General features: G+C 36.6%; 2 protein-coding genes across 3 annotated transcripts in view; both read left to right on the top strand.

The window, feature by feature from the left end:
• Nucleotides 1–2,887: 2,887 nt before the first annotated feature.
• Nucleotides 2,888–4,584, top strand: LOC128226793 (uncharacterized). Its single transcript, XM_052936850.1, has 2 exons — nt 2,888–3,217; nt 4,094–4,584. The coding sequence occupies exons 1-2, from the start codon at nt 2,921–2,923 to the stop codon at nt 4,226–4,228; spliced, it is 432 nt and encodes a 143-aa protein (XP_052792810.1). The 5' UTR covers nt 2,888–2,920; the 3' UTR covers nt 4,229–4,584.
• A 4,247-nt stretch (nt 4,585–8,831) lies between these two features.
• The window catches only part of LOC128226836 (uncharacterized), a 53,185-nt gene continuing 50,233 nt past the window's right edge, over nt 8,832–11,783 (top strand). For both annotated transcript variants that reach the window (XM_052936912.1, XM_052936911.1), the window contains exon 1: nt 8,832–8,970. The gene's annotated coding sequence lies outside the window, so the exon portion shown is untranslated. The remainder of the gene's footprint in view (nt 8,971–11,783) is intronic.

Below are 11,783 nucleotides of genomic sequence, written 5' to 3'. Positions count from 1 at the left end.
GTGATACGTTAAAAGTTGCTTACGCTTCTTTCTAATGACTTTTATCTACTTGCTTTTGATACGATGCCAAAAATGGAAAATTAAAACATTTGCTTTTGTCACATTTCACACCGTAATGCCATGGCTAGCATTTGAAAGCATTCTCATGCAAAAGTGTAAATATTTCATTTGTATTTTAACAACAATTGTATCAGAGACAGTTGTAAAGTGTAAAGTGTAACTAACCAAAAGCATGGCGTCGGCATACGATTTAAATCAGGTAGTTGTATTACTGATTTTAATTAATTTATACTGTTCTTTGATTGTGAGCTCAGCGCGAGGTATCGAAAACAATTAAAATATTATAAGCTTTTACAATCAGCGGCTGGGGAAATGTCAACGTATTGTTTATGAGAAATGATGTCAGTATCTTTTATAGTGATATTGCAAATTTGATTCACAGCCTAAAGGTGTTATATCAGGGCGAGGCATCATACTATGCAGTCCCGAAACATTTTAGTCATTTCCTAACTTATCATTTTCCTTATTTAAGTTTCTGACTGGTCGTGAATAATTTTCATAATTTGACAACGTCAATTTTAAGAAATCTACTTTAGCAAGTGAATTACTTGAGATGGTTTTATGAACACCAATCATTTAGGTCTATTTAATTCAGTGTGTGTATACCACGTGATAAATTACGTCATATATGCTACGTCGGAAGGCAACATTTTGCTACAAATGGACACTAAAACAAAGATAACTGTTGTTTTACAACACCAAATTAAATAAAACAAAGGGCAGTTTATGCCGCTTAAAGAGCCCCGCCTTCGTTTTATTACCGGAGTTTGATAAGGTGATTAGTTTCATCAAACACTTCAACAAACCTGATTCCAAACTTATGTTTTGACAGTGCTTCGTCAGACGGCCGTATTGTGAAAAGGTTTGTCATAGTGTTTTAAGAAACTAAACTCTCAATCAAATTCTGGTCAAAGGCCGGAGGCGGGGCTCCTTAAGCGGACAAAGCTGTGCTATGTTTCATTTAAAATGGTGAAGAAATACTGAAGTTATCTTTGTTTAAAGTTTTCATTCGAAACTAAATTTTGCCTTCCGACGTAGCATTTATGACGCAATTTATCACGTGGTAAACACACACTGCTTTAGGTCTATATAAATATTAGATTTCGTTCGCTACAAGGGCATACTACGGTGGCACAGAGGTGACATCCGCAACACTTAATTTATATTGTGGCCACAACTTAGTAAATTGTGGCCACAACTTAGTAACTTGAGGCCACGACTTAGTAAATTGTGGCCACAACTTAGTAAATTGAGGCCACGACTTAGTAAATTGAGGCCACGACTTAGTAAATTGTGGCCACAACTTAGTAAATTGAGGCCACGACTTAGTAAATTGTGGCCTCAATTTACTAAGTTGTGGCCTCAAGTTAGTAAGTTGTGGCCACAATTTACTAAGTTGTGGCCACAATATAAATAAAGTGTTGCGGATGTCACCTCTGTGCCACCGTAGCATACAGTTACAATCAAAATATCGGCGGACCAAGTCAACATTTTGGCATAATTGTAACATACGGATCGCTGTTTATTATTTGAATTCGACGTGCAAGGAAACGGTATAAGTAGAGTTAGGTGATCCTGATGCAGAAGTAGGCTCAAATTGTATTAATTTAATTGACCAAATAGAGAGCAGATTATGTCATTTAACAACGTTTGCAGTATGTGTTTTTAAGGTAATGTCGCAACTTGTCTCTAAACTTATTCTGAAAGACCTTTGTCCATATTTCAAAGAAAATGATTTTAGATCAGAATTATGTACTTGTTAATGAGTATTTGTTTGGAATCTGGAGAATACATACATAATGTAAAAACAAACGGCAACGCCCCCTTGCACCGTGGATATAAAACAGTAACAACAAAACAATAACTATATTGTCGGCGAATTACTGGACGACTACACAGAACCTAATGCGTCTCGTAATTAGAACCCAATAACAGAAAAATACCCAAGTCAAATTTCACACAACAATTTACAGATATTTTGTTTACCCCACCCACGCCTCAACAAACTATTCGTACCAAACTGCTCGTGATCATAGATAAACTAAGGCTTTGCAACTTGTGAAAATATGTTTTTCTATGAAACTCGAGAAATAAAATACGATCTTACACTAAAATTAACAAATATCCTCTATTTATTTTACTCATTTAGTTGCCCATTCTCTCATAGAGTATTTATTCACAGGCAATAGGTAAAACAAAAACAAAATAAGTATGGGGCTGTATTAAAAAAACATATTAGATTTAACTTAATTTCAAGATTCAATTACTTGTAATGTGTTTTAAATTGACACTAAATATAACTGGCTTATCGACTGATTTGTATCAGTGGCATTAAATAGGGTATGGATAATAACTTCTTAAATGTGGCTTCTGGGGTACTATTTTCGATATATTAACAATATTATGAAATGGGTATTTTTTTAATAATATATGATTTTAGGACTCATGTTTCGGTTGTTTCAGTCAAAGGAGGAATGATCAGCTTGCAGTTATGGTCATATTGATTTAAAGAAAGAAACTATATGTAATCCTGACCGTAACTGCAAACTACAGTTCCAGTTTGATAATTGTTACTGTTACTATACCGTTAATTGTAGTGTTCTAACATACAGAGTAAAGCAGCCGGCTTACTCTTTATCCCGGAGAGTGGACTGACTTGGGCAGACAAGAATCTATAAAATTACCCGAATCAAATCCTGTGCCTACCTTCGGCAATGCAGCTTTAAGACTCGATACATTTAGCGCGTGTCTGTTTGCCATAGCTGCAGAAACCTAACTTCCAAACAACGACCGACGCATTCAGATAGACACTAGGACGCAGACAGTCGACTCTTGCAGTTGTCGCACACTTTGGGCAAATATGCAGCTGGTCGGTATCTTGCTGCTTCAGTTACTTGCGATGACAACGGGTGAGGTTTCAACCCAAGACTATCAGAAGTACACGGGTTCGGCATTGACGGGAACAATTTTAGATAAGACGACAGCGCGTTCGGTCATGAGGTGCAGCTCGCTGTGCGCGCAACACGGAAATACCGGTGAAAGCTGCCACGCGGCTCGCTACAACGGCGAGACACGTGCTTGTGAACTGATGTCACGCAGTAGCAGTGGCAAGGAGCGGTGGCTGAGTGACGGCGAGTGGAAAATATATACGAATCAGGTACGATGAGTGTCCGTTATGTTCGTGAACAGTTGAAATACGTAATTATCTAATACCATATATTAAAGCTGCACTCTCACAGATTTACCGTTTTTACAACTATTTTATTTCTTGTCTTGGAATGAGCTAATTTTTGCGTAAATATCTGCAAACCGATGATAAAAGACTGCTGAATAAAGAATAAATTGCAGATTTTTATATTTCCGTTCGAAAATTAATGTTTTATGGCTAAAAGCGTTACTTACGGTTTAAAAAAAAATCATAAAACATCATTTTTGAACTTAAATATAAAAATCTGCCATCTTATTTTAGTTAGCAGCAGTCTTATGTGACTGCTTTTCAAGCATCTTCGCATAAATTGGCTAGTTCCAAGACAAAAAAAAAATAAAAGAAAAGTTGTTAAAACGTTCAATCTGTGAGAGTGCAGTTTAAAAGCTCACTGGGATTGTTTTCGTTTAGTGATGTTGCGTTTTGTTTAATACGAGAAATTTTATGATGAATGTTATTTTTTGTCAAATTTTCATCGCCATCAACGGCAAACATTGACATAACTTGACATAACAAAAAGGCTTCTAAGAACAATGGTACCTGATATATCTGATAGTGCCGCATTCGGAACTCCTTTGCCATTTACTATCGAAAACGACCTCGGATGTATGCTGTCCATCAGTAGAAGTAATTCTTAAATTTTCAAATTAAATTATTAATTAATCAATGTGTTTTAATGTGTATTTGTATTATATTAGTTTTAAATTGATTGCCAGTGAGGTGTTTTATAGCAAGCATAATTAAGATTCTCAGGAGTTAAGTCGGTAAGTTTAACTGCTAAATTGAAAGTATATATTATATATTATCATATATTGGACTACTGGATAGCGGCCAGAAACGACGGCGAGAACGGACAGAGGCAATGGGACACCTGGAACTTCAACAAACCCGACTATGACCCCGGTCAACACACGTCCGAACTGGATTAAACCTAGAGAAAAAGTGACAAAGGCGCCAAAATAAAGAAGGGCGGACAATTAAACATTCGGCGCTAAGAAAGAGTTCCCTCCCTTGATAATTATTAAATTTTCTCAAAATTAGTTAAAACATTGCCATGGTTTACAGTGTGTATCACTGGGTATTTACTCTGAACCCTTTGTGGCTCGTTTTACAATAGAAATGATTAAGTTTCAAAGTTTGATTCGCATAACATCCAGAAGGCCATGACCCATGTGGACAAATAGTATTATCAGTATTTACAGGTGAACGCATATACGAAATATAGTAAATGTCTGTACACCAATAGTAAAAACATCAAGCAAGAAAGCAAAATACTTAAGTAAGTTTGACATTTTTACTTTCTATACTGTATGACAATTTGTTAAATTACTTACTAAAAAATATATTTGCATTGTTGTTCTGTAGTTGATTTCATAAAAAATCCTTTATTAATAAGGATAACATTTACTAATAAAAAACTTTGAATCATCGAATATTGTTCATACCCGAACCAAATATTATTATCTTATAGCATACGTGTTACATAAGTATATACTTATCAATTTTCAGTTATAAATTGATAAGTACAAGCGTGTTAAAAACTCTTTAAAGGTAGTATATTGGTCCAGGTAAGGAGTTGCAACACATACTATCTTGTAAATAACTGATAATGTAACCATAACCACATATAGGGATATAAGTCGATATTTGTTAATTAACATGTTTATCATAAATGAAATAAGCCGTTACCTGTGCTAATCATCAGACCAGTTGGTTAAGCACGGGGCTATTTATCAGGCTAGATGGAAACGCATTAAACTAAGTTTCAGGCCAGTTTGTAACGGACTCAACTAATGATTTGGACAACTGGTTACGCGCTAGGCTAGTTATGAGACCATCTGGGTACGCATCGGTCTATTGTTAATGCCAGTTGGTACCACACATTGTATGTATTGCACACTATGCTAGTTATCAGGCACGTTGGGAAGGCACTTGTTTAGTTATAAGGCCAGTTGGTATCGTACTGAGCTAGTTACCAGGCAGGCCAGTTGGTATCGTACTGAGCTAGTTATCAGGCAGGCCAGTTGGTATCGTATTGAGCTAGTTATCAGGCAGATCAGTTGGTATCGTACTGAGCTAGTTATCAGGCAGGCCAGTTGGTATCGTACTGAGCTAGTTATCAGGCAGGCCAGTTGGTATCGTATTAAGCTAGTTATCAGGCAGGCCAGTTGGTATCGTACTCTGAGCTAGTTATCAGGCAGGCCAGTTGGTATCGTACTGAGCAAGTTATCAGGCAGGTCAGTTGGTATCGTACTGAGCTAGTTATCAGGCAGGCCAGTTGGTATTGTACTGAGCTAGTTATCAGGCAGGCCAGTTGGTATCGTACTGACACAGTTATCAGGCAGGCCATTTGGTATTGTACTGAAACAGTTATCAGGCAGGTCAGCTGGAATCGTACTGACACAGTTATCATGCGACTTGGTGACACACTTTGCTTGTTATCGGGCCTGTTGGTATCCCACTGAGGTATTTATCAGGCGAGTTGGTAACGCACTTTGCTAGTTATCAGGTCTGTTGGTATCCCACTGAGGTAGTTATAAGGCGAGTTGGCGACGCACTTTGCTAGTTATCAGGTCTGTTGGTATTCCCGTGAGATAGGTATTAGGCGATTTGGTGACACACTTTGCTTGTTATCGGGTCTGTTGGTAAGGCACGTAGCCGGTTACAATGCCAGTTTGCAACGCCCTTGTGTAGTTTCAGGCCAGCTGATAACGACCTAGGCTAGTTATCAGACCAGTTTTAAACACATCGGATAAGTGAACAGACCAGTTGGTAACGCACTTCGTCTAGTTATCAGTCCAGATAGTAACACACGTGTTTAGTTATAAGGTCAGTTGGAAACGCACTTGGCTAGTCATCAGGTCAGTTATTTACGCACTTGGCTAGTCATCAGATCAGTTGGTATCGTACTTGGCTACAGATCAGGCCAATTGGTATCGTACGTGGCTACGGATCAGACCAGTTGGTATCGTACTTGGCTACAGATCAGGTCAATTGGTATCGTACGTGGCTACGGATCAGACCAGTTGGTATCGTACTTGGCTACAGATCAGGCCAATTGGTATCGTACGTGGCTACGGATCAAGCCAGTTGGTATCGTACTTGGCTACAGATCAGGCCAATTGGTATCGTACTTGGCTACGGATCAGACCAGTTGGTATCGTACTTGGCTACAGATCAGGCCAATTGGTATCGTACTTGGCTACGGATCAGACCAGTTGGTATCGTACTTGGCTACAGATCAGGCCAATTGGTATCGTACTTGGCTACAGATCAGGCCAATTGGTATCGTACTTGGCTACATATCAGGCCAATTGTTATCGTACTTGGCTACATATCAGGCCAATTGTTATCGTACTTGGCTACAGATCAGGCCAGTTGGTATCGTACTTGGCTACAGATCAGACCAGTTGGTATCGTACTTGGCTACATATCAGGCCAATTGTTATCGTACTTGGCTACATATCAGGCCAATTGTTATCGTACTTGGCTACATATCAGGCCAATTGTTATCGTACTTGGCTACAGATCAGGCCAATTGTTATCGTACTAGGCTACAGATCAGGCCAGTTGGTATCGTACTTGGCTACAGATCAGACCAGTTGGTATCGTACTTGGCTACAGATCAGGCCAATTGTTATCGTACTTGGCTGCAGATCAGGCCAATTGTTATCGTACTTGGCTACAGATCAGGCCAGTTGGTATCGTACTTGGCTACAGATCAGACCAGTTGGTATCGTACTTGGCTACAGATCAGGCCAATTGTTATCGTACTTGGCTACAGATCAGGCCAATTGTTATCGTACTTGGCTACATATCAGGCCAATTGTTATCGTACTAGGCTACAGATCAGGCCAGTTGGTATCGTACTTGGCTACAGATCAGGCCAATTGATATCGTACTTGGCTACAGATTAGGCCAATTGTTATCGTACTTGGCTACAGATCAGGCCAGTTGGTATCGTACTATGCTACAGATCAGGCAAATTGTTATCGTACTCGGCTTCAGATCAGACCAGTTGGTATCGTACTAGGCTACAGATCAGACCAGTTGGTATCGTACTTGGCTACAGATCAGGCCAAATGGTATTATACTATGCTACAGATCAGGCGGTCATATCTGGCGAATCAACTTCTAGTGTATGTAGCATTCGTTATTTTATGAACTATAAAAAACAATTGCTCCTAAGCAAAGCTAAGCTAAGCTAAGCTAACACTGATTGGTGCGTTTTTAGAGGATACTACAACTGAACTGGTAGACACACATCAAGGGTTATTTAGTAAATGCCACTGTTTTGTGCTCGTTATCAAGGGAGATGATATTGTAACCTTTACAAAGTTATCTTTCAAACTAAGCGCTTTTTAAAGCTGACCATGCGATCAACGCACATGTTTTAAAGCTACACTCTCACAGATTGAATGTGTTGACAACTTTTTTATTTTTTGTCTTGGAACGAGCCAATTTTTAAGAAAATCCATGGAAACCAGTGATATAAGACTGCTGACAAAAATTAGAACGCAGTTTTTTATATTCAGGTTCAAAAATTAATAGTTTATGCATTTTTCTCAAACCGTTAGTAACGGTTTAAGCCATAATACACTGATTTTCGAACGGAAGTATGCAAATCTGCGATCTGATCCTTTGTCAGCAATCTTTTATCATTGGTTTGCAGATATTTAAGCAAAACTTTGCTCTTTACATAACAAAAAATAAAAAAAGTTGTAAAAACGGTAAATCTGAGAGAGTGCAGCTTTAATATTCCAATCATTCATTAATTCCTTTATATGATGCTAAAATTTAAAATATCTGTATATTTAAAATATCTGTATATCAATGAAACTAATATGATATTTCACCAGAAATCATAAAAAAGATATACTCATCGTTTCTATAATCATGCATTTGTGAAACTTTGCATGTACATGATACAACCATTAAATCATCATGCAACGCTTTTTCGCCAAGAATATATATTGCCTCTGGTAAAAAAAAAATCATTGGACGCTCTCGCACACTTCCTTGTGTAAACGTTTCCATCCGAACAGCAACATATCATATACTCTCGTAATCATCCAATGTGATTGAAATATTACATTTAAACTGATTTTGTTCAAGAATGGGTTAATTTCCGGTAATAAATTCCATATCGATTCGTTATAAAAGAAAATTTAAACATGTTGATTTTATATAAAATGTCAACTTCTGATAAATATCTAAATATAATTATGTGAAAAACGCGCTTTAAAAGTCATTCATTAAATTAACTTGTGTCAGATGAAATTTATTAACTTTAAAGCAAAATCTCCAGCAATCAATGAAGCATTGAGTGGTTTGACAACTTAATACTAGCGTTATATATTGGAATGATTGCGCCCACGATAAAAATTAACATGCACTTCAAGTACTATCAAATTAAATGACTAAAGTCTACAAAAAGATCATTTGAACAAAATGTCTCTAAAAGATCATATTACAGCTTATTACCCACGAAATAAATACTTTTGTACGAAATCCTTGGATTTGTTTTGATTACACTTAAAATTGATCGCATATCCCCTCTGTCAACACTTAGATTTAGTGACAAACGTGTCACCAACTTGATGACCATTTATTTATACGTTAACGAGCTTATTTACATTAGAGCTTTTCATATTCAGCTGGACAGAATTTTGGATATTATACGTGTGCTCTGATCTCCATCCTCGGTAAGTAGATCTATTTTGTTTTTGTTTCCATAACCCTTGAATTTCAATGTTAGTTTCACAAATAAATACGTCATCTGACTTCACTTTAACTAAGTCCAGTATTCAGTGTGTGTACATCAAGTGACAAATTGTGTCATGTATGCTACGTCGGAAGGCAACATTTTGCTTCGAATGAAGACTTTAAGTTTAAACAAAAATTACTTCTCTTTTTCTTCACCATTTTAAATGAAACATAGCGCAGTCTATGCCGCTTACGGACCCCCGCCTTCGATCTTTTACCAGAGATTGGTTGAGAGTTTAGTTTCTTAAAACACTTCGACAAACCGTTTCACAAAACGGTCGTCTGACGGAACATTATTTTGGGAACAGGTTTGTCGAAGTATTTGATGAAACTAATCGCCTTATCAAAATCCGGTAACAAAAACGAAGGCGGGGCTTTTGAAGCGGCATAGACTGTCCTTTGTTTTATTTAGAATGGTGTAGTAAAAGAAAAGTTATCATTGTTTATGTCTTCATTTTTAGAAAAAATGTTGCCTTCCGACGTAGCAAATATGACGTAATTCACCACGTGGTATACACACTGGTATTGCTCAAACGAAATGTAAAAGAAGGCCGACGTAATCGACGGCAAATAATCTTTGACTGTTACGTATGTTGCTGTTTGAAGATTGACGATAAATAATTTTGTACTAGTTTAAAAAAACACCATTATCTTTTGTCACAAGCATTAGTTTGTTGATACCTTTCATATGGCATGTTTTAAATAAAAGCGTTGAAAGGCTATAGACGCGACAATAGTGAATCGAGTTAAATGAAACCCTATATTGGCTGAGGACGTTTTGATGTGTTTTTAAAGATTCTTCAGCTTTTTTCAAATTCACTTTAAAGTTACAATCTTATGAACGTATTTGAATACAGTGGTAATTTAATTCGCACTATTTTAAACCGCATAACATCATACGTCCCATTTTGTAACCCCGGTGCATTAATTCTTTTTAACATGACATGTCAAAAAGTAGATCTGACGATACCTGATGTTGATTTGCGGTACTACAGCCTAAAAACGCACTTTCGGAGCGGAGATAGAATACTAGAAATGACCTTTAAAGATGAAAGTATCAGTGCCCGAAAACATATACCATGGGAAGACTACTCTGATGGCCTTGTACTTTAAAGAAAAGGCGAATTCGTTTATCTATAATGGTTCGCATGATATTTACAATATAAAAATGTTTCGAAGGGATTTAGTAAAAAAAAATAAAAAGCTTAAATATTTTTCGATTCTTCAACTTATTCCTACCATGACACTTATTCATCAAGCCTGTATGTGTGCAGTGGTATTATTGGAGGCTCGGAATGAAGTGGTTATAAAGCGTCTTTGAAAAACCTTAAATCATCTTACAAAAATCTGGTCAGTTGCCTGAAGTACCTTTGACGAGGACTGAAAGTACGGAATGCCGTTAGGGCCATCGCCTGTGAATGCGTTGATCTGAAACGCGATACCCGATAGTTCGACGATGAAAACACGAAACTACGATAACGAAAATCCGTCAGTACGATGATGAAAACGCGACAGTACGATAACGAAAACGCGATTATATGACAGAACGATGATGATAAAGCGATATATTTCCGTGTTTTCACCATCGTATTGTCGCGTTTTCACCGTCGTAGTTTCATGATGTCGCGTTTTCACCGTCTTAGTTTCGTGATTTCGCGTTTTCATCATCGTACTATCGAGTATCGCGTTTCAGATTGACACATTTACATACGATGGTCCGAAAGGCATTTCGTATGAAAGTAATCGAAACACTTTATACTATTTGGTGCAGTATTTATTAAGAACAATCATAGGGTCAGCTATTCGACAAGTATGGGTCAAGTGTAGATAGCCCTGATTTTAGTAAATTTCAAGAGGTGTTAATGGTAATCCATCGTGATTAGTATTAATTTATTATAACATATTTATTTATTAACATAAATGTGAGGTCAGAGTTTTCTTATTTGAGTTTAAATTGCAATTAATATCTCTTAAGATTCTAATTATAGATTCCCCTACTTTCCAATTTGTTTGATTTTTTAAAGATGTTCTGTGATGGCTATTCTAATGGAGTAGATGAAGAACAAGACATATGGCTTTTTAAAATGGGTACTGTTAGTCAATTGAGATATAAACATATATTCTGGATTTTATCCAAACGATGTTAACTAAAGTATCAAGACGATTTTCAAAACCTTCATAACGCATTTATTAGGTATTTTGAGATTAAAATTAGATTGTAAATGTTTGTCGAAATATTAAAGAGAAGTTTATGAAGCTAGGTTGATGTCTTATATTAGTTTTACAATCATATGTAAACGTATTAAATATCTGTTTAAACATTGTATTGATTGCTGTCACAATACGAATCAGTTAAACGCCACGATTATCCATTTTTATCTATTATCAAATCGAATTTAAATGTCTAATTTAATTCCCTGTCATCCATAGTATTTGACAAAGGAGAACAGTGCTATGTTCAATAGAAATACATTCGAATATATATACGGATTTCAATTTTAAAGATTGATCTTTACACTGCAAAATGAAAAACCTTAATGCATTCAATACCAAACCTGTTGTATAAATATGTATTTATCAGCAAGAATACTATTAATGAGTTATTTCTCTTGTCCAACATTGGAAACACTATGATATAAACCGTGCATTTAAGTGGCTATTCTCACCATTGTCTCTCCATGTAGTGAACAATAGGCATGTATTCCTTTGTCTTTCAATGTGGGGAACAATAAACAGGTATACCCTTGTCTCT

The sequence above is a fragment of the Mya arenaria genome, chromosome 3 (genome assembly GCF_026914265.1).
Source record: "Mya arenaria isolate MELC-2E11 chromosome 3, ASM2691426v1".
Taxonomy (NCBI): Eukaryota; Metazoa; Mollusca; class Bivalvia; order Myida; family Myidae; genus Mya; species Mya arenaria.
This window is presented reverse-complemented; position numbering and strand designations above follow the sequence as displayed.